Source organism: Platichthys flesus, chromosome 20, assembly GCF_949316205.1.
Source record: "Platichthys flesus chromosome 20, fPlaFle2.1, whole genome shotgun sequence".
Lineage (NCBI taxonomy): Eukaryota > Metazoa > Chordata > Actinopteri > Pleuronectiformes > Pleuronectidae > Platichthys > Platichthys flesus.
Genome location: NC_084964.1, coordinates 19,561,203 through 19,583,199, shown reverse-complemented (window position 1 = coordinate 19,583,199; position 21,997 = coordinate 19,561,203). Strand labels below are relative to the sequence as shown.

At 49.0% G+C, this 21,997-nt stretch overlaps 2 protein-coding genes across 4 annotated transcripts in view; both read left to right on the top strand.

Moving 5' to 3' along the window:
• Window positions 1-9,479: 9,479 nt before the first annotated feature.
• Window positions 9,480-12,139, top strand: LOC133931848 (uncharacterized). The gene is made up of 2 exons (XM_062378792.1): window positions 9,480-11,846; window positions 11,990-12,139. The coding sequence occupies exons 1-2, from the start codon at window positions 9,639-9,641 to the stop codon at window positions 12,137-12,139; spliced, it is 2,358 nt and encodes a 785-aa protein (XP_062234776.1). The 5' UTR covers window positions 9,480-9,638.
• Window positions 12,140-12,491: 352 nt separating this feature from the next.
• The window catches only part of LOC133976147 (PH and SEC7 domain-containing protein 1-like), a 35,578-nt gene continuing 26,072 nt past the window's right edge, over window positions 12,492-21,997 (top strand). For 2 of the 3 annotated variants that reach the window (XM_062414265.1, XM_062414264.1), the window contains exons 1-6: window positions 12,492-13,047; window positions 13,347-13,814; window positions 17,837-18,031; window positions 18,501-18,581; window positions 19,533-19,645; window positions 20,364-20,422. In XM_062414265.1, coding sequence (XP_062270249.1) covers window positions 12,638-13,047; window positions 13,347-13,814; window positions 17,837-18,031; window positions 18,501-18,581; window positions 19,533-19,645; window positions 20,364-20,422 — 1,326 coding nt within the window. In that variant the 5' untranslated portion in view covers window positions 12,492-12,637. Of the gene's footprint in view, window positions 13,048-13,346; window positions 13,815-16,923; window positions 17,018-17,836; window positions 18,032-18,500; window positions 18,582-19,532; window positions 19,646-20,363; window positions 20,423-21,997 lie in introns of those variants that run through there. The other variant, XM_062414266.1, reaches the window with a different exon arrangement.

Genomic DNA, 21,997 nt, shown 5'->3' with positions numbered 1-21,997 from the left:
CATCACGAGTCCAGCTGACGCGAAACAGAGCGTCCCCCCCCCCCAGACACACACACGCACGCACACACACTCACACACTGCAGGGGCAGTGAACGTGCACCGCAGTGTCAGTGTGTTTCCTGCAGCAGTCTGCGATGCAACACCATCACCATCCTCTGTGGCACCGGGAGAACACGCACAATTGAACACACACACACGCACACACACGCTCACACACGCGCACGCCCGCCTCTGGCTCCTGCTGCAGACACCCTCCCGGCTCCTGGTGAGTACTGCGTCCGTCAACATGCTGCGTTTTTTCCGCCTCACTGCGCCGCGCCGCTGCCTCACATCCACAGAGCACGTGCACGCCAACTTGACCGTGCACGTGCCGTGATCGTGCGCTGCTTCACGATGACACGGGACCTGTGGGACGCACTGGAAGGTCACTGCAGACGCGTCGGTGCGTCTCATCCACACACAACTTCTGTCCTTGGCTGCAAAAGTTGTGTGTGTGTGTGTGTACGTGACAGGGCTTCACATGACGTCACCTGCACCTGCACACAGGTGATGCTGTTGAGTCAGGAGCTGGTTCCAGGCGGAGATGATGCTGCTGCAGATGTTCTATTCTCATAATTGAATTTGGTTTATTTGTCCTGATCAGTGAAGCAAACAGAAACATGTTGGTGCCTTCATCAGATGGTGAATTGATTATTGATTATTGATCATTGATCCATGTAAGCTTGTCAGTTTCAAGGTTCTGGATCCAGTTCCTCACAGGTTCCTCTCAGGTTAGTTCTGTCCACAGATACAAATCCTTTAAACTGCAGAGGACGAGTGTCCAGGGACATACAATCATACAATGGACACACGTGTTGCCTTGAGTTGACACATATATATTATTTTCGGTTCAGCTTGGCATGAAGTCAGACATGTTCCAGGTTGTCTTTCCTCCTTATTCTCCCCAACACCTGATCCTGTCCTGAATCTCATCTCATCTTTGGGTTCTGGACTTTTCCATCTTTACATTTCACATTCACAGTCACTCTTCAGTTGTGAGGTGCGTGCTGACGGGTTCGGGTCCTGCTCGTGTTTATGCTGATGCTCGCTGCCGATGATTAACGGCACTGCAGAAAGCTCCGGTCCCCTCTGCGGCTCCGACAGGACGGAGCTGTGTGACCGATTGACGACTCGGTCAAATGTCCCCCCCCCCCCCCGACCGACCGAGGACAGATCCATTCCTCACCCCCCGCCACAGACAAGGGCAGCTGGAAGCACTTTGTCTTCATTTGTTGCACGGTTTATGAATCCAGCACCCCCCCCCCCCCACACACACACACACACACCTCGTCTGTGGGGCTCAGACTCTGTTTCAGTGAATGGACGAGTGGGGGGGCAGAAGACTCCATTCTCCTCCTCACCTGAACAGGCTGGAATCAGCTACGAGAACTTCATATGAACTTCATTCACGGTTTCTCACAGTTAATACATGTGTGTGAGAGATGCTCCAGAAAAGTTCATGACGTCCTTTAATTGATTAATTGAAGGTGTATTGGGGAGTTGGGGGGGTGGGGGGTGGCTTGTAGAGATGAAGATGAGAATCTGCCTCTGCCCTCATCTTCATCTTCACAGAGTTTTTTTCAGCTCGTTGATTATTTGTCCGGATCAGAACTTTTCTGTTGTGTCAAAAGAAAAGATGTGATCAACAGCCGCGACCCGGACAGATGTACAAAAGAGACTGAAGAGAACAGTGTGTGTCTGTGGTTGAAGGATTGTGTAGCTCATGTGTTTTTAATGCACAACAATCGCTGATGTTTCTACGACATCTTCAGTCTTTTCATGAAGTTTATTGACGAGAAGAAGAAGAATCTGTAGTGAGAGGACAACAGGTTGTGTAGTTTGAAGCAGGACACACACACACACACACACACACACACACACACACACACACTGATGGTAGATGTTTGTGTCTCCATCAGTTCTCACATTGAGACGCTCCGGCCTCCATCTCTTCTCACAGAAAACAGCTTCAGTGACCAGAGCCGTCTTCAAGTGTTGTTGTTTTTTTTACCTCCTTCTCACGTCTGTTTTATTTCTTCCTACCCTCTCCCACTCCTCCCGCCCCCCCCTCGTCCTCACTGCTTCTATCTCTCTTCTCCCATCGTCTTCTCAGATTCTGCCTGTTGTCACAGTAGCTGCAGATCTTCCTGGTGCGTTCAGCTCGTATCCAGCACCGAGCTGTGAGCAGGCTCCGGGGGGGGGGGGGAGGTGGGAGCACTGGCAGTGAAACGGCCTCTAAGCAGTTGGATGTGTGATGATGGCGAGCATTAGCTTTTTACCATCCTGCTGTGTTCCGCCTCCTGTTGGCCGAGCTGCAGATGGAGACGTTTTGCAGATTCCTGGATCCTCGTGATTAATGAAGCTCAAATCTGTTGTAGAGGCGTTTCCTGCTCGTTACTCGAGCTCCGTCCCTCTGGTTCTGTCACGCCGGGCTCCCAGTGGAGATGTGATGGGAGTTAATGGGGATGCAGGCGTCACTCTTGGCCGTTTGGTAACGTTTCAGTGCCAGTGATTGTTTTTCCACCATGTTTGATCGCCCCCATCGCTCGGCCGAAGAGTCGAATCCCTGTTTATCTGAATACGTGACTCTCTCTCTCTTCAGGTGAAAACATGGTGGAGCTGTAACGTGTCTAATTCAGGACATGTGACTGGAGCAACCACAGGTCATTGTTTTCAAAAGTCTGGAGACCGGACAGCTCCTCAAGAGTGACTCCGAATCGCCTCCATCGCCCCCTGGTGGCTGGCTGCAGTGTAGGTCATAAACCCTGCCTCCTCCATGTTCGCAGATGGAACACGGGCCAAACTTAAAAACTGTAGTCCATATCAAACTGGGAAAAGTGGTTTAATTTGTAACCTGAAGCTGTAGAACAGGGTGAAATGTCATGATTGACATCTGAGTCTAACTTCTTATTGGTTGAGCGTGTGTATCGGTGGGGCCGTAGCTCCGCCCCCCGATCTCTACTCCACATGATGTCATTGGTGCAAGATGACAGCGTTCAGATCAGGGATGTTTTGGCTTCATTTCATTGTGGAAGTGGAAATTTGTCTTTTATTTATTCTATAAAAAGCCAGAAAATGATTCCAGAAAATCTTCCCAGAAGACGAGGAGTCTGTAAACGTCTCGTCCTGATGGTTGTTTGCATGTTGGTGTTGGAGCAGGAAAAGATGGAGGCACGTGAGGAAAGATGGAGCAGATCCAACCTTCCTCTCCAGGAGTTTATTTTTAAAACCCATCGATCAATGAATGTCACTGTTTGTCTCAAGTTCACCTGGAAACATCGGGCAGTCGACTTCATCTTTTAATTCGATTGTCCTTAACGTTGTTTGTCTGATGAGAGAGTCGGTGCTGTCACTGAGGCTCGTTCAGACGCTGCTGTGAGGCCGGAGCTGTAGTGAGCTGAGTGAGATGTTTGCTGCAGTGAGCGTAGAAGCTGCTGATCGCTGCCTCTCATCTTTTACCTGTTTCACCTCAGGTGAGCTCAGCAGCTGCCAAACCCCCCGACCTCAGGGCTGGAGGCCGAGGGCGACTCTGAGGAAAGAGAATTCACCAGGAGGACGTCAGACATCACCGAGCTCTTTGAGGTGTAAATAAGAGAATCAGATTTACTGTTCGATTATAGAAACAAGCTTCCTGCTTCCAGCGCTGCGTGGAGGTCAGAGGTCAAACTGGTAAAACGATTAAGCTCTTGGTTCTGCTGCATCATAAGATATTGATTGTGTAAATTTTAAATATAAAATAATCACAAATGTTCAAGAAAATATTTTATTCTTAAACTTTTCTTTTTTAAAGATCAGATCAAAGGATTTTGTGAAGGAACTGTACGGCACAGAGGAATATTTCTGTGTGTGTGTGTGTGTCTGTGTGTGTGCGTGTGCATGTGTGAGTCAGAGTCTCGTGTGCCAGAGTCAACCTGTGTCTCTTTAATATTTCAGCAGCTTTTACCTCCTGAATTCATTTCCTATAAGAGGTTTTTTGATAAATCTCTGTTGGATAAATTATTCAAACTATGATGGACCAACACAAACACTGAAGTGACTGTATGAACCAGATATAGATGTCACAGAGCGCTGACACACAAACAGAACTCTGACGTCAGAAGACTTTTATTTTTTCTCTTCATTTATACATTAATTCAACTCCCTGTCGGAGGAAATATGATTTTCTTCAAAGTTAGAAACGCACAGATCCTTATATAACGTGATTATATCAGAGAGCTTGGAAGCTCAATTTCTCTGTGAATATTTAACGAGTTCTACTTGTGATATGGAGGAATAATAATCCATATTTTGAATATTTGTGTCCAATCAGTCGGACTAATTTATTTCCTCCCTCTCTGTGTGTTCACACCTCGTGAGGAGGGTTTTCACACCTGCTGGGGACGGATCAGACCACATGTCCAGTTTTCATCCTGTCACATCTGCCATGTTCATTCTGAAGCGTGTCCCAGAGGAGGAGGTCGAGCTGCCATCTTTAAAACACTTCAGTCCTCACTGTCTCACATGCTCCCTCCTCACTGCACCTCCCATAGCTAAGTTCTCCACACTGACTCAGCATGTATGTGAGAGGCAGAGGAGGAGGAGGAGGAGGAGGGAGGCAGGGCTGGGTGATGGCAGCTTGCCTATTGGCTGAGCGTCAGCATGGGAGAGAGAGGGAGAGAGAAAGGGAGGGAGAGAGAGGGAGAGAATGAGAGAGGGAAGAAGGGAGGGAGAGAGAGAGAGCCGGCCCGGTTGGACAGGTCTGTGCTGAAGAGAGGGACGGAAGAAGGAAGGATGAGATGAGATAAGACACGTGGGAGGTGTAAATCCTGGTTTGAGGAGGAGAGGTGAGTGTGATACTGTGTGTTACTGTGTGTTACAGTGTGTTACTGTGTGCGTGTGTTGTTGTTGGTTTCTGCTGACACCTCGGGGTCAATCACGATAAACAGCCACTGAGGGAGCTGCACGATCCAGATGTGCACGTCCTGTAGTGAGCAGGTGGAGAAAGTGGGACTCCTCAGGATTGTGTGTGTGTGTGTGTTTGTGTGTGAGAGTGTGAGAGCATGTGTGAGGGTGTGAAATGAGCGGCTGCATATCAGTGTGTGTGGGCAGGTCAGTGCAGGAAGTGCCCCTCTGACAAATCTGACCTCGAGCACAAACCAGCCTTGAGACCTTTTCTGCTGAGGAAGTGTTGAAGATAAAGATCCTGTGTGATGATCGATTCTGTGGATTTAAGATCAGTGCATCATTAACGACCTTCGACCTCCAGGTGTGTGTAAAGGTGCAGAGTGTTCAAACTCCTGCTTCCTGTAAACGTGAGTCCTCAGAGGAAGCTTTCATCTCCATGTGATATATTTAGATTTAAGGTTGTACATGTGATTGAACACGTTTTATGAAATCTCATTCTTTCTGGTGTTTTTCAGCAGAGACGTCAGATCGGAGCAGGTTCAGGTTCCTTCCTGTTGAACTAGAGTTTTATTGCTGCTGGAAATTAAAGGTTCTGAACTTTAACTTGGAGAAAATAAGCAACTTGAGATGAACTTTGATGAGAATCATTGTGGATAATAGAATAGTTTGAATTAAATGGTTGTTCTGTGTGTATCAGTGCCTCTGAACAGCTTCTTTGACATGTGACTTTCTTCATGTGAGATCTCGAAGACGCTGCTTCTTGTGAAAGCATCTGAGGATTTGCTCTATTGAGAGAAACCCACTTTACTCAGGGCTGCAGCATCTGGTCGGCCTCCGAGGCTTCGTCGTTGTTCAAGCAGCGAGTGGAGGTGGTGACTTCAGGGCTGGTGAAGGCACCAAGGTCTTAGCAGGATATGACTGCCCTCCCTTCTCCTCTCCACCAATAACCCTCCCTGCACCGCCCCCCCCCTCACTCTCACGCTGGGTTTTGTGTCTCTGCATGAGTCAGACGTCTCCTCTCTTTTGTCTGCGCTTGTCTTCGAAGGCTGGAGGAAATCTGCAGAGGAGCGAGGAGACGTCTCTGAAACAGAGTCGTGCTCCTAAGACGCTTTAACGTCAGCTCATCCTCTCCAGGCGCCGCTCGGTTGACTGTGAGCCGGTGCAGAAGTTCAGCGAGTTCCAGGGATGTATTTCGGTTGTGACAGCGACTCCTCTCCCTGCCAACTCACGGGAATTAGCATGAGTAGGCGGCTGCACCAAATACAGCGTGATGTAACCAGATATCACATGTAGAGCGATCGATGGCGTCTTCGATCAGCGCGAGTGGACGTTCAGAGGTTGGACGGTTCGTCTTTCTCTGTGATCGTCCCTGAAAATCCCTCGTTGACCATTAACCAAAAGAAACGCTCTTAAATCCCCCCCCCCCCAGGCCTCGATGTGTTAAGAGAACAACCTGTCATGTTGCTGAAATCATAGCTGCTGGTGCACGATGCCAACAGCGAGCATGCTGGGAGCTAATATTAGCCTGAATCACAACCCCCCCCCCCCCCCACACACACACACACACACACACACAGCCGTCGTATCCCGCTGCAGCACATGGGTTTGATTACCTGTGTGAGTCCCCCCATAAAGGTCCCAGTGGAGTGTGTGTGTGAGTGTGTGTGTGTGTGTGTGTGTGTGTGTGTGTTTGTTGTCGTCTATTTGCACAACAGAGATGAGTCATCACCTCTGAGTTTTGTTTCAGAGGTTATAACTAAAGGTGATTCTGCTTCCACCTGTTTATTTAAATGTCATCCTTTAAAATCCACGTCCGAGGTTTATTTATTGAGTTTGTTCAGAACAAGACAAATAAACAAGTCGAGTGAGATTTCACCTCCCACACGTCAACGTTCAATATTCTCCACATCTCCTCTCTCACTTTGAACAAGAACATTTAAGTGGAATCAGTTTGTTCTGGTGTGATTAAGCTGAACTGAGCCTTCAAAGCGTCTCTCAGAGGACGAGGTGTGTGCTCCTGCTTCCTGTAACTCTACCCCTCCTTCATCTACACCACTTTGCTCTTCCTCTCTCTCTCTCTCTCTCTCTCTCTCCCTGCCATTCATCTCATGTGCTCGTTCTCCCGCTTGCGTTTCACTCTCGTTCCACGTGATGAAGTATCAGATAAAAGAAGGAGCACAAATTAAGTTCAGGCTCATCGGCTCGTTCCAGAATCGATATTGTGCAGCGATGTCTTACGGACTTCCTCATCCTGTTGATCATAGATGACAAATCATATCTAATAATAATCTCTGTGGATCGACCGGCTCTGTCACAGTCACAGGAACCGAGCCTGTGACTCTTAGAACACTGTTTTCCATCTGGAAACATCTGGACTGTGCGTCACAGCCGACATCTTCACGAGTGCGACTCAGTCCGGTTGATAAATCCTACGTCTGTAATCCCCTTTACCATTTAACTTCCTGCTTTAAAATAGATGCAATTTGATATTTGCCACGTTCACATATAGTCTGAGCTTTGTATCTGTATCTGGAGATTATTTCTACCTAAAGATTAAATTAAAATCATCATGATAACTTCTCAGTGTCGCAGCCTTTTGAAATCTGCTCCTCAAAGGGTCTTAATGAACTCTGGAGAACGTTCGCACAATCGTTTGTGTTTGTGTTCATGTTGTTGTGTGTTCATTCACACCAACAGAAACATGTGGGGAACATTCAGGCGAGGGGTGGAGCCTGTAGAGCAGCAGGAGGCGGGACATGACTTTCCATCGCAACTGGCAACTTGTAGAATTTTAGCGGTAGCCCTTATCACCAAAAGCTCTCAAACCTCGGTATCTGTCCATATTAAGATATCTTGTCAATCATCAATATTCCACTTGCTAGCAGTGAATCCTGCTGAATTCTCTCAGGCTCACTTGGACGTTTCACTCGGGTTCTGGTTGGAAACACTGACAGCGGACATCAGCGTTCTGTTGTCTGTGCTTGCAGCGTGTTGAGCATCTCTCTCAGACACAGTATTTATGAGCTTTTGGAACATTTCAGATGTTGTGGACTATTACAGTTGAATAAGTTCTTGCAGAGGATGTCAGTTGAGTCGGTCGTCATTCAGGAAACATTCAAATAAAATAAGACACTGACCGTGGCCTCTGAATGTGTCGGATCCCTCCTCAGTGTGTGCAGGGATGCGTTCACACCTTCACCTGGACTCTCCCCAAAGACAAATAAATCACATCTCGCCTCGTGGCTTCATGCATCTGTCACGTTTGTGCTGCAGCCGAGGAGCCAGGTCGTCTTCCTCACACCTCCTCACACAACGGGCGCCGCCCACAACTGGACAAAGGCCTTTGTTGTGAGCTCAGAGCTGTGGGAAGCTCTGAGGTGTGAACTTGGCAGAAAGATGTGTGAGTGAGACAAATATAGAGGCAGTGAGATTCGTTTGCTAATTAGAGAAAAATCCCTCGTATTGCATTTTGAGATTTGCTCACGCTCCGGTCCACTGGAGGCGGAGGTCAGGGTGAGGAGGTGCAGCAAACAGCCTGTGAACGTGAGGAGGCTCCACGCAGAGAAGCTGAGGGAAACAGTTAAGAGCCACGAGGAGGATGTTGAGATTGACTTTGCTCTCTTTGAAGCGAGGGCAGAAACTTCTCCCGGGTCACGGAGGGAGCGCCGCTCGCCCTGCGTGCCAACCCGCTCACAAGTTCCCTTTGTTCTGTCAACTTCAATCTTCAACACACACGTTCTCTCCCACTGCTTCCATACGGCAGCTCCAAGCTGTCGCTGCTGGCAGCCGTCTGGAGATCTGTGGAAAGTTGTGCTGCGTGAACAGTGGCAGAGAATTCAGCTCGACTGAGTCCGGCAAGCGCCAGAAGGATTAAGCTCGATAGAGAGAGAAGAAGTGGCTGCAGCACAGGATTTAAATGAGGAATCACAGAAGGTGTTTGTGAGCAGGGCTGTGGTTGTTTGGTGCATGAGGTGCTGCAGCGCTGTGGAGCTGCTGAGTGACAGGAAGGAGATTCTGAGGCCTCACAGATCAGGGTTGAAGGTGAGAAACTGAATTAACTGTTTCTGATTTGAACATCTGCTCCCAAAACACAAGCACAGCAGGCTCCTCTGATTATTTAATGAGCTTGTTTACACAGTCACAGTCAGAAACACGATCCTCTCAGCTGATTTATCTCCCAGAGCTGGGTAGTTTCATTCAGGATCAAGTTACCGCTCGTGAGTCACAGAGCAGAGGAGGATTCCTGCTCTGACACCATCAGCTGCACCAGAGGGAAACATCCCAGAGGAGAGGATCTGCACCGGAGAGTCAGGTGCTGAGTGAGAGCATGCAGTGCTTCAGGTTGCAGGAGAGTTATCATGGAGTGGAGAACAGTGTGTTGAGCTCCCCCGGTCACTGTCCACATGTGTTAGTGTCACTGTTGCTGTTTCTGGATCTATTCGACCTCTTCACATCACTGATTACAGAGAAATGAAGAATTCAAGTTATGTCGCCAATGCAGGAATATATGAAAATACAAAACATTAAATCCTCCTCTCTTTCACTCACAGGTGTAAAGAACAGGGAGCTGTCCCACGAGCACGCCTGTATCCCGACATGCAGCAGCAGCAGAAAACCAACAACTAACAGAAGAGAAGGACCAAGAGAAGCTATCCTCGTTTTAGACTCGGCTCCATCTCTGTTTCTCCATCCTCGGTTCCTGCCCTGAGGAGGTCATGTCCCAGTCTGGGAAAGTCCTCCATCTGTATGTGGAGGTGAGACCTGCCCCGGATCAGAGCGGAGGCAAAGGGGCCTTTGGAGAAGATGGAGGAGTGAAGTCTTCGGCTCAGGACGGCCCTGCGGAGCTCCTGTCTCAGCTGACGACCCAGACGACCTGTCCGATGGTCACAAACTCCTCCACTGCTCACCGGCTGGTTCAGGACTGCTCACAGAAACCGTCTCCGTGTCGGAAGGCCGACGGGTTCCAGCTCCATCGGTCCGGCAGCTCGCCGACAGGAGGCAAGAGGAGCGATGGAGTCTCCATCCTCCGCTCCTCACGAGCACCTTCTCCTCCTGGACGGGTCGTCCTCCCTCACACGCCTCCTGGCTGCCGGAGGTTAAACCAGGAGCAAGTCAGCGACGGGAAGCGCTCCGTGGTCACCTTCAGTTACATTGAGAAGTCCAACGTGAAGACGCTGGACAGTCCCCGCATGAGGGCGACCAGAGAGGAAAGGTCCAATCCCTCCCACTTTCGAAAGCGCCTCAGCGACCCAGTTTGGTTTGGGAGTCCCGATTCATCGTGCAGCTCGAGTCCCAAGTTGACTTTCCAATCACCAGGACGTCACCAGCAGACCTTCTCTCCCAGCTTTCGTCCACCAGCCTTGGACCCCATCGGCCGGGCAGCGACCCAGAGGGCGGTGGAGGAGTTCGGATCCCCTTTGCTGAGGATTAAACTGGCCCATGCACTGGAGCAAACCTCGTTTTCACGTTGCAGCAAACAGCCCCGCTGTCAGTCCTGGGCCGGCTCTCCTGTCCAGCATCAGAACATCAGCCCCAAAGACAACTTCACAGATCGGAGCCATGCCATCCTGGGGCTGCCCCGGAGCCCAGCGTCTGACCGGCTCTCCTCCCAGTCCAGGCCGTCCTCTGACTCCAGGCCCGGGTCCTTTGTGGAGACCCAGAGCCCTCGCCACTGGTCGGGAGAGGAGAGGCCGGCGGTGGGAAGTCCAGCCACCAAACAACACATCCGCCGGACCTGTAACAGGAGCTCCTCTCCACAGGGAGCGATCCTTCAACTAGGCAATAATTTAGTGGAGGGCTTGAACCAGTTGAGCGACAGTAAGTCCTCGTCCCCGGCTCACAGCCCTGAAGTTGCTCGCAGGCTCGCGGAGGAGGCCACCAAAGTATCTTCCATTCTATCCGAGGTGAGGAGGTCCTCGTTGCACAATGCTTTAGGCGAGATCACAAGCAGCTCCACCTCTGGAGGGTTTCACAGTTTTCCTCCACATGCACAAGCGTCTCAGCCAATGCTTAAGATGAACATCCCTTTAAACGACAGACACATGCCAGCACCTGACAACACAGACTCTCACCAGCCTGAGGACTCCGTCGTGCAGTCGCTCAGTCATTCGTATGAAACAAACTCTCACGCTAATTTCAACCTGGACGTTCAGAAACCGCAGCATCAGAGCTCGGTGTTTCCTGCAGCTCAGAGCTCCCCCGCACTTCCCTCACGTTTCCACCGTCCCTCTCATCCTCCCACTGAGTTCTGCTCCCCCGTGAGGGACCCCAGGTTATTCCAAGCTGAGCTCCGATCTCCAGACACCCCCACCCTGCATCGCCGGCTGCCCCCACAGTACACTGGAGACTCCTGGTCCCCGGTCCTGGACAGGACAGAAGACCTGAGCTGTTGCGAGAAAGGGGATTGCACTGAGCTGGCTCGTAGGCTCTTCATCAATCAGAGTGTTGAGGAGGCACCGGTCAGCTGGACTTCCAGGCAGCAGTGGGGGGATCATGTAAAGAACAGCCCACGGCAAAGTTCCGAGCCGGGACTCGGTCCCAACGAAGACAAACCTCCTGATGGTCAATCCATCCAGCGCCGCCGGCCGCTCAGCCCCACGGCCCAGCAGAAACGAGCTGAGCAGAGGAGGAGGGAGATCCTGCTCCTGGGACCAGTGGTGCTGGACTCCCCGGAGGAGGATGAGGGCTGCGATGAAGAGGGAGGCGGCAATGAGGTGGAGGGACACGAGGAGGGGCAGCAGCCTCGTCTGCAGAGGATGGAGGAGCCTCCCGAGGCAGAGCAGAACGGAGGCATGGGGGGGTCGTCCTCGCGGAGCTCCAGCGGGGTGACGGGCAGCCTGGGGGACAGGGACTGTGTGTCCCCGGAGTCCAGCCAGTCCAGTCACCAGAGCAACGAGACTGGAGCCGCCACCTCAGGGATTCAGGTGAGTCTCTGAACTGCCTCCGGCCTTTATGCTAAGCTAAGCTAACTGCCTCTGGCTCCATGAACACACAGACATGAGACTGGTGTCTTTCCTGAAATCCTGTGTTGTGTGTGTGTGTGTGTCTGTGTGTGTGCACGTGTCAGACGGACAGCGGCTGCACGGGGCCCGTGCCCTCGCTCCACTGTCAGAGGATCGCTCGGGCCAAGTGGGAGTTCCTGTTCGGGACCCCTGCTGAGGAGGCTGCCGGCGGGGGGGAGAAAAGTGAGGACACCTCTGGTTCCTCTCATCTTTAAAATGAATGTCATTCAGATATCTTGTTCTGTGTCCTTATTGAGACGGATATAGTTTGAAATATTTCAATACCATCAAACAATCATTTATTAATATTTACTTTTCAGGAATATAAACTTTTCTTCATACTTCGTACTTCAAATTCTCAAATTATAACAATTTTCTAAAAAGATAAAGAATTATTTTTCTCTTGACTTTAGAAAAACATTTAGTAATAGTCTAAATATGTTTTATGCAGGTGGAAAGTTTTAAACGAATAAATTGATGAAATATTTATCACATTTCTCCTGAATATGTGAAATATTGTGTGAAATATTAATGACTGACGTTATATCTCCTTTTCTTTAGTTTCAGATTCTCTGGAAAACTCCACAGCTCCCCCCAGTGGTAACTCCAGTGAGTCTCCCACCCCGACTCCTCCCTCCTCCCTGCCTCTCCTCTCTGCCAATCACGAGGTGCAGGATGTGGAGGTCGAGCTGGTGACCCCCCCTCCGGCCATCATGGGGTCGTTGCCCAAAACCGGCATCATTCGCCGGACGCTCAAGTATTCAGAGACCGACCTGGACGCCGTGCCCCTGCGCTGCTACCGGGAGACGGACATAGACGAGCTGCTGCTGGCCGAGCAGGAAGACGCTGACTCAGCGTTTGGGAGCAACCGCAGCGTGCAGGGCACTCCAGGGACGGGCAGCCCTCTGGGGGGTCTGGCATATGGGAGGACAGACGGGGAGGAGGTAGAGGACAAGAGAGGACGGAGGGGGGAAGAGGACGAGGAGGAAGATGAAGAGGAGGAGGAGGAGGAGGAGGAGGAAGAAATGGTGAGCTGGGCCAGTGTGAGGATGCAAGGAGACACCAGGAAGCAGCTGTTTGCGGCTCAGGAGGATCCAGATGTGTTCGGACACCTCCTGCAGAGGTGAACACCAGCAACACAAGTTCACTGGAAACACGTACCACACTCTGCTGAAGCAGGATTCTCCTCTGACCCAGATTCTGATCTGAATCTGGATCACACCCATAACCTATTTTTCCAAGTAGATCACAAACAGTTTTGAATCACACACAAACCTAACGCACACAACAACTCCATCAGTCTCACAAATACAGATGGAGTTCTTCTTTCTGGATGTTTCCTTGGTTAACACACATTTAATCTGTCCTTTATAAACACAGCTGTGTTGTTGCAGTCTCACTAAAACCTCCCTCTCCGTCCAGACCAATGGAAACCTTTTTCGACAACCACCACCCGGCCCTGAAATCCCCCATCCTGGTGTCGGGTCCTCGCTGCGCCGCGGAGGACTCCTTCAGCCGCCACTTTGAGAGCATCATGGAGTCCCACCGGGCCAAAGGGACGTCCTACAACAGCCTGGACAGCGAGGAGCTGCTGACCTCCAGCACGCAGACCGTCCTGACCTTTGACCTGCCCACTCTGACCCCCGCCATCCACGGGGGGGTGTGTCACAGCGCCAGGCAGATCGTCAAGCTCAGCTTCGCCCCGCTGGCGCACGACGAGAGGCCCAGTCTGTCGGACTCTATCTTCACCGTGACCGGGGACTCGGACGCCACCAGAGCCCCGTCCAGCGAGCGGCTGAGCAGCGGCTCGGACGACACGCCACCTAGAGGACGGGAGTGTGCACAGCTGGGGAGCAGCTGGTACAGCAACACGTCCGTCTCTTTACCCAGGTGAGTCTGAAATCTGCACCCAATGGGTTTTTGCAGCTTGTAACTAGTGCAACACTAAACTTTAACAACATAAAACTCAACATATCATCCACTTACAAAGTTGTGTTATTCATTTGAAGCCGTGTTCACTCTTTTATTCATGATTTGGTCTCTGACGGCTCCTGAGTGGAGTATTTGGTTTTGAGCTGCTTGATGAGAAACCTTCTCAGCAGCTTGTCCCCGACTTTGTCTTTAATTTGGTGGGAGATCTTCTCTCGGGTGTTTCTGATGGAACAGACGGAGATGAGAGCAGTGAGCGTGAACCAGAGCAGAAAGCCGCAGGTCGTGAAACCTAAACATGGAGCTGACGCCAGCTGCAGAGGATCCACTTCTCACTTCACATGAGCTCTACTGATCCGGTGTTGATGTAAAACTGATTTAAAGTCAGCATCAGAGTTTATGTTCAGTAGGAACCATCGAGTCACGGCTCGTTTCAGGAGGCAGGCGGAGACGTGGTGGACAAAAAACAGAGTTCAGTGTTGATGAGCAGGAGCAGGCGACTTGGGAGGACTCGGCCGGATGTGGAGGGAGGCCGGCTGGGTACAGCTGGTTACTGTGCAGGAGGAAGAGCGGGTCGTCCATACAGAACATCGGCAGTTTGAACCCCTTCTCCACGTGTCCAAGTGTCCTCGGTCAGGACAGTGAACCTCAAATCATCAGAGCAGTTACATGTTTTATTTGTTTAGATGGTCGTGATCCGTTCCTCATTGTCAACATGTTAAACAGGAAGTGAAGCGTGTGGTTAATGTAACAACTGAAACACGCGTGACCTACGTTGTCATGTTTGTCCTGATTTGTTCTTTTAATCTTTTTAACATGAGACACATTCTTGTTCGAGGTCACGATACATTATCAACGTGTTTCTGTCCTGGTTGGAATATGAAGCTGCTGCAGCTGTTTGTGTGATAAACTGGTGACTTACAAAGGATCCGATGACAGAGGAGGTTAAATGTGAATTTAATATTAATGCACTTTTAATGGCCTCCTCCCTGAGGTCAGAAACCTGTGTTAATGGACTGTTGTGTTGTTCAGAGAGTTGTGCTGCAGTGCTGCTCTGAAGTGGCTCCCTGTGGTCACTCTGCTGTCGGACAGGCAGGGTGTGTGTGTCTGTGTATGCATGATTAAAATGTGTGTGTGTCCATTGGTGTGTATTTTTCCCGATTGTGTGAGTGAGCAAACGTGCATCTGTAGGTGTTTTGTTGTGGGTGCATCTGTAAAATTCATGCTTGGTGTGGGTTTATGTAAGTGTGCGTGTGTGTGTGTGTGTGTGTGTGTGTGTTTGTGTGTGTCTGTGTGTGTGTGTAGGCATGATATTAAGCAGATGGCTGCTGCAGCAGTGAGAGATTCACCTTCACTCGTCCCAGAGTCTCCTCAGACTCCCACCTTCCCCTCACCAGGATTATTCATACCCACAATCCTTTGTGCTCACTCAGATGAAGCTCCAGCAGAACCACACTTCTCCTCGTCCACGTTAGAACCTCTGCAGACCCAGCGTCTGCCAGAGAGCAGGAGACGTGTGGGTCGACCGGTACCGAGAGGTGTGTGTCTGTGTGGCGCTGACGCACACAGGCTTTGTGACTGTCGCTCTAACTTAGTGTGACAGCACTGCAGAGGCAGAGCGGGTCACCTGCTGCTGCGGCCACTAGAGGGCACAAGAAGATAACAAGTGCTGTGATGAGAGTGAACCTGAGGCAGGTGGATGACAAGTGTGTGAGTGTGAGTGTTCTGTGTGTGTGTGCATATGTGCATGTGTGTGTGTTCTCTAAAAGCTGTGGCTCAGGAGGTGCAGCGGGTCGTTCTCTAACCAGAGGCTCGACTGTGTATCAGTCAGTGTTGCATGTAGATGCTCTGTATGAATGTGTGTGTGTGTGAATGGATGTGTTGTATAAATACACACCTTTTAATCATCTAAACGTATACAAATACAGACTCACACTTTAAGATTTGTGGTCTTTTTCTTTGTCTCCACTTCCTGGTCAACCTGTCACATGAAAACCGAATCCCTCTGAACTCTCCCAGGTTTGTTTGCTCAGTTCGGATCTTATCGCTCTTTCCAGAGCCGCCCTGACGCTCTGGAATCTCACAGCCAGGCCAACATATTTCTGCAGGCCTGTCCATACTTTGATTAAAGTTGGAATTCCACCCTCCCCCTTCGTGTCGCCCCTCCTCCCTCCTCCCTTTTCAGATCCAGTCTGTCCATTAGACAGTGGCTCATTGTGCAGCGCTGCCCAGTGGACTGAGAGGGGGCTTCATTATGCAGGGGTACCGTTAAAGCAGAGGCCGAGTCGGGGGGGGGGGGGGGGGTTCTCTCAGAACCTCTCAGCTTTGTGCTGGCACTTGATGAGGCGATGTGAACAGGTGGCAGCGCCTGAACTGTGCCGGATTAATCCTCCTGCAGGCCGCGGTGAAGCGTCTGCTGTGAACACACACCCGACTGGGCCTCAGCCGCCGGCACGGGGCCTGGTGCTCCGGCCTCCAGGCTGTAGCGGTGGTGGAGGCTCACACCCTGTGGAGGTTTTCAACCTGACACCTCCTCCTCCTCCCTGTTCTCTCTGGAGGTGTGCAAGCCGCTCACACCAGAAACAAGGTGGACTACAAACAACCCGTTGCTCTGAGTGTGTGTAATTGGAGACGCACACAGAGATTGAGAGGAGTGAATGGAGGGCGGCGAGGCGAGGGGGGGGGGGGGACTTTTAGGCAACAGACAAGCCGAGTTTCATGCCGTGCGTCCAATCCAAGGTCAGCAGGGGACGGGGAGCGTTGACACAGTGGAACAGCGAGGGAGGAGGGAAAAGGAACAACAGCAAACAGACGCGGAGGGAAAGAGAAGGAGGGGAAACGTGTTTCTGCTTCGGGGGAAGGAGGACGGCCGATGACAGCAAACAAATCTGACTCCAGACCAGCCGGAGGAATGTGGGGCCCCCTGGGAGCGACCGCAGGTGCTCCTCTGGGTTAGCTGCTCTACGTTAGCTCCTCTGTGGGATGGTGATGCGTTCAGGTTACGACTCCAGGGGGAGAGGAAGGGGCAGCCGGGGGGGCAGTCGGGGGGGCAGGCGAGGTGTCACTCAGGGGACGGAGATGAGGACGCCCTCTGTCTTCTGCTGTCAGGGTGCGTCTGCAGGGGCAGAGGAGCGGTACCTGACTGTCAGGAGGTCCGGCCACAGGTAGGTGCAACCTGAGGAAACTGAATCGGCCTCACAGTTACAGACTGTCTGTCAGAGGTTCATGTTCCCCAGAGGATGTCCTCATCACCCTGTCACAAGCTTCAGGCTTTGAAGATAAAGTGTAGAATAGTTTTTATTTATAAATCCGTCAAACTCTGTTCAGACAGGTTCCTGCTGAATGTGGGAGATAAACACTGGTTGTTAATAACTTCAGAGTGGTTTTAACTGATCTCAGTTCAGCTTCACTCTTCAGCTGGAGCTGGTTTGAGACTCTCAGTCAGTTCTTCTCTCAGGAGATGGAACCCACTCAGCAGAGTCACAGAGAACAGAGGCTCAGTGTGACCTGTTTCTTTGACTTCACACAAAGTGCTTCATGTCAAACTGCTCCGGTTCTTCTCAGTAGATCTGATCTCTGTTGCTTCAGGTTCTTGTTTTGCAGAGCTTCACTCCACGAGGTTGAGATCAGGTCTCTGGGCTCAGACCTGCTGCAGGGCTCATTGTCTCTGACTGGGTTCGGACTCTGAGGCCGACTTCATTCTGTCTGTGAAGCTGCTTCTCTTGATCAGTCTCAATGTTTTCACCGTGTGTTTTGATTCAGCTGCACAGAGCAGAGATTGGTCCCTTTAAAGTATTGACACGCTGCAGTTATTAGTTTTATTCTTCCTCTCTCGTCCGATCAATTATTTATCAACTTATATTTCAATTCTTCGTCATTCTCCTCGTCCCACTGTCTCATGTGCTCCTCTTTTCGATTCCCTCTCTGTTCCTGTTCCTGTGTCAGAGTCTAATCTCTTGTTGTCTCTGTCCCTCGTCCCTCAGCAGGGACAAGGCTCGCCTGGCCACGGACTCGGAGCTGGACCAGGACCTCAGCGAGCGGCTGGGCCTCAGCAGCAGTGACACCCTCACCAACGGCAGCCACCGAGCGGACGTGGCCGCCGCCAGACGCCTCGCCAAGCGCCTCTTCAACCTGGACGGCTTCAGGAAGTCCGACGTAGCTCGCCACCTCAGCAAGAAGTGAGCTGCTGGAGGGATGTGGGATTATTATTATTATTATTATTCATAACCCACAGGTTCAGGGTCTCAGAGCTCCACTAATGGAAGCTGGTGATTCAGTCCATCACTTCACATTCTGCCGACTTGTATCTGTCTCTCGCTCAGCTGCTCCTGCTGATGAGAAAGAATTCTGGATTAAAGCGTTTCCTCCTCCTCTGACAGATGCACCCTGGGAATCTTCTTCTCTTTTGTCTTTCCGTGTTTTGTTTTTCTCTTCCGCCTCCGGTCTTCATCTCGTGACGATTGTGTCCCTGACAGACGGAACTGAGTCTTTCACTGAACTGAGCAAACTGGCATCAGAACCTTTTATTGATATCCTCTGCTGTTATGAATCCTGCTGAGTTTTATCTGTGTCGTCTTCTCATCTTGTGTTTAAATATTCCAAGTTTATATTTTACTTTAATGTTATTTTACATCCGTCTTTCTACAGCAACGACTTCAGCCGCATGGTGGCAGAGGAGTATCTGAGTTTCTTCAACTTCACAGGCCTCGCTCTCGACCAATCACTGAGGTGAGAACTCACATCACGATGCTGTCAACACAGAAAATAATTAAAATACTTTTAATAGCTCTTAGATATTCAAGGAAAAAATAGATAAGATAAGGGTTGGGGTTAGGTTTAGGGTTAAATCCCATAACTGGGAAATTTGTTGTGTTGTTTATGTGGAAACCTGAGTTTATAGGACAGATATTTAATTAATACAAATAATAATCTGATTAAATAATGAATAACTTGCATTTATAAATTGTGTCTCTGGGTGAGATGTTTCTGCGTCTGTGCTGCAGTGGCTTGTATTTAATGTATTAATAATTAATATTGTCTCTGTTGGTTTGTGAAACACTGCTCTCTAGAGGACATCCTAGGCACTGCACTGGGGTTCATACTATATAAATTATATTTATATAGATATTGGTAATTATATTAGTTCATCACAACATTTTCTACTCATATTTATATTATGATTAAACACATTTAAATTAGTTTTGATCAAATTTAAATGTTTTCCTTTGAAAATGTTCATGAGCAGTAAGTAACAGCAAAGAAGGAAGTAGTGGGATACTTCAGTACTTAAGCTAAGTAAAACAGTGAAGTAGTAATACTGTGTGTAAAAATACTCCATGAAAAAATACTTATATAGATTGTTATTCTTCATATCTGACAATCACACAAGATGAAACAATCATCGTCATTTTTATACTTAATATAAAAGACCATAAAAACATATATTCCTCAAATCGAAACTCATCTATTTAGTAATATTTATTGTATAATATTATGATATGATTATTTAGGTTTAATGTTGTTCTAATGCATCATATTCCTTAAGATTAAATAGATGGTTCTATCTTGTGGTTCCTGCTCACAATGGTAATTAATGGTTTCCAGTTAAAACAGTGAACCAGTGTTGATGGTTGATGGTTTGGTTGGGATGGTGGATGGTGACTGTGGTGGTGTCTGCAGGACGTTCCTCAGACAGTTCGCTCTGATGGGCGAGACCCAGGAGCGCGAGCGGGTTCTGTCCCACTTCTCCAGGAGATTCCTGGACTGCAACCCCAACGTGATGCCCTCAGAGGGTGAGTGCTCCCCCCCTCCATCCTCTCCTCCACATTTATACGTCTGAGCTCTCATTCAATGTAATTCAATGTTTTGTCTTAACGCAACAAAGTCATGAATAATGGATTAAACATTAAATACTGGACATTGTTACTTAAATGCATTAAATATTAAATATTGAACATTCAATTTAAATGAGCACTGGGCTGCAGGTCAGTGCAGCGAATAAAGAAATACTCATGTTTTTTTATACTTAAGGATTCAGCACTACAGTGTAGAAGTACTAAGTAATACTACATCATAAGTCAAAGCCATGCATTCAAACATTAAAATAAACATTTAAACATCAAATAATGAACTAAAATGCATATTTATCTCTTTAATAAAACATAATTTATTAATCAACCTGTAATAATACATTTATTTGTTGATAATTTGTTGTGTTTCTATGTGAATCTGTAGCTGCAGTCATCCTGGTTACTAAGTAAAAAATACAGTATTTATATCAACATTTATATAAAGTAAAGTACAAGTGCTGGTATTGATTTGAAAATAAAGGTTTCAGATCATTTTTTTATATAAGCTATATAAATTGGATTGTTCTTATTTTACTAGTTCTTGTAATTCAATTTCATGATATATATTCTGGTGCAGCTGTATATTGAGTATTGAGGTATTTCTAATATTTACTGTATTTTAATGAGGTTGAATAACAGAAACACCCCCCCCCCCCTTCAGATGCAGTTCACACTCTCACCTGCGCCCTGATGCTGCTCAACACGGATCTCCACGGTCAAGTGAGTCGAACGAGTGTGTGTCTGTTACTGTGAGTGATTGTGTACTTTTCTGTAAAGTGCACAGGAAGGTGTTGTCAGATAAAAGATCAACAAAGCAAAACCAGAGTTTAAAGGGAAACCAGACTCCAGCTGATCCTCCGCCCGCTGAGCTTCTTCTTCTCTAATCCCTCACTTTTGAACTGGGAGCACATCTGGGCCATCAGCAGCTCAGTGGTGGAGCAGCTCAGTGGTGGAGCAGCTCAGTGATGGAGCAGCTCAGTGATGGAGCAGCTCAGTGATGGAGCAGTTCAGTGGTGGAGCAGCTCAGTGGTGGAGCAGTTCAGTGGTGGAGCAGCTCAGTGGTGGAGCAGCTCAGTGGTGGAGCAGCTCAGTGGTGGAGCAGCTCAGTGGTGGAGCAGTTCAGTGGTGGAGCAGTGATGAGTTCAGGCGACGGGAGGTGAGAGGGTCGAGGATCAGAGGAGAACGAGTCAGGAAGGTTTCCACTGACAATTAGAGAAGAGACGGATTCTTACAGCCGGTGACTTCAGGGTCGTTTATCTTTTCCTGGGATATGCGTTTCATGGACAGACAGAGAGAGAGACAGATAGAGAGACAGATAGGGAGACAGATAGAGAGACAGATAGGGAGACAGAGAGACAGATAGAGAGAGAGACAGATAGAGAGACAGAGAGAGAGACAGAGAGACAGAGAGAGAGACAGAGAGACAGATAGAGAGAGAGACAGATAGAGAGAGAGACAGATAGAGAGACAGATAGACAGACAGATAGACAGAGAGACAGACAGATAGACAGAGAGACAGATAGAGAGACAGATAGAGAGACAGATAGAGAGACAGATAGGGAGACAGATAGAGAGACAGAGAGACAGATAGAGAGAGAGACAGATAGAGAGACAGAGAGACAGATAGAGAGACAGAGAGACAGATAGAGAGAGAGACAGATAGAGAGAGAGACAGATAGAGAGAGAGACAGATAGAGAGACAGATAGAGAGACAGATAGAGAGACAGAGAGAGAGACAGAGAGAGAGAGACAGATAGAGAGAAAGATGGAGAGAAAGATAGACAGACAGATAGACAGATAGAGACAGACAGACAGACAGACGGAGAGACAGACAGACAGACAGACGGAGAGACAGACAGACAGACAGACAGAGAGACAGATAGAGAGACAGACAGAGAGACAGATAGAGAGATAGATAGAGAGACAGATAGAGAGATAGATAGAGAGACAGATAGACAGACAGATAGACAGAGAGACAGACAGATAGACAGAGAGACAGATAGAGAGACAGATAGAGAGACAGATAGAGAGACAGATAGAGAGACAGATAGACAGACAGATAGACAGAGAGACAGACAGATAGACAGAGAGACAGATAGAGAGACAGATAGAGAGACAGATAGAGAGACAGATAGAGAGACAGATAGACAGACAGATAGAGAGACAGATAGACAGACAGATAGACAGACAGATAGACAGAGAGACAGATAGAGAGACAGAGAGACAGATAGAGAAACAGATAGAGAGACAGATAGAGAGACAGAGAGACAGATAGAGAGACAGAGAGACAGATAG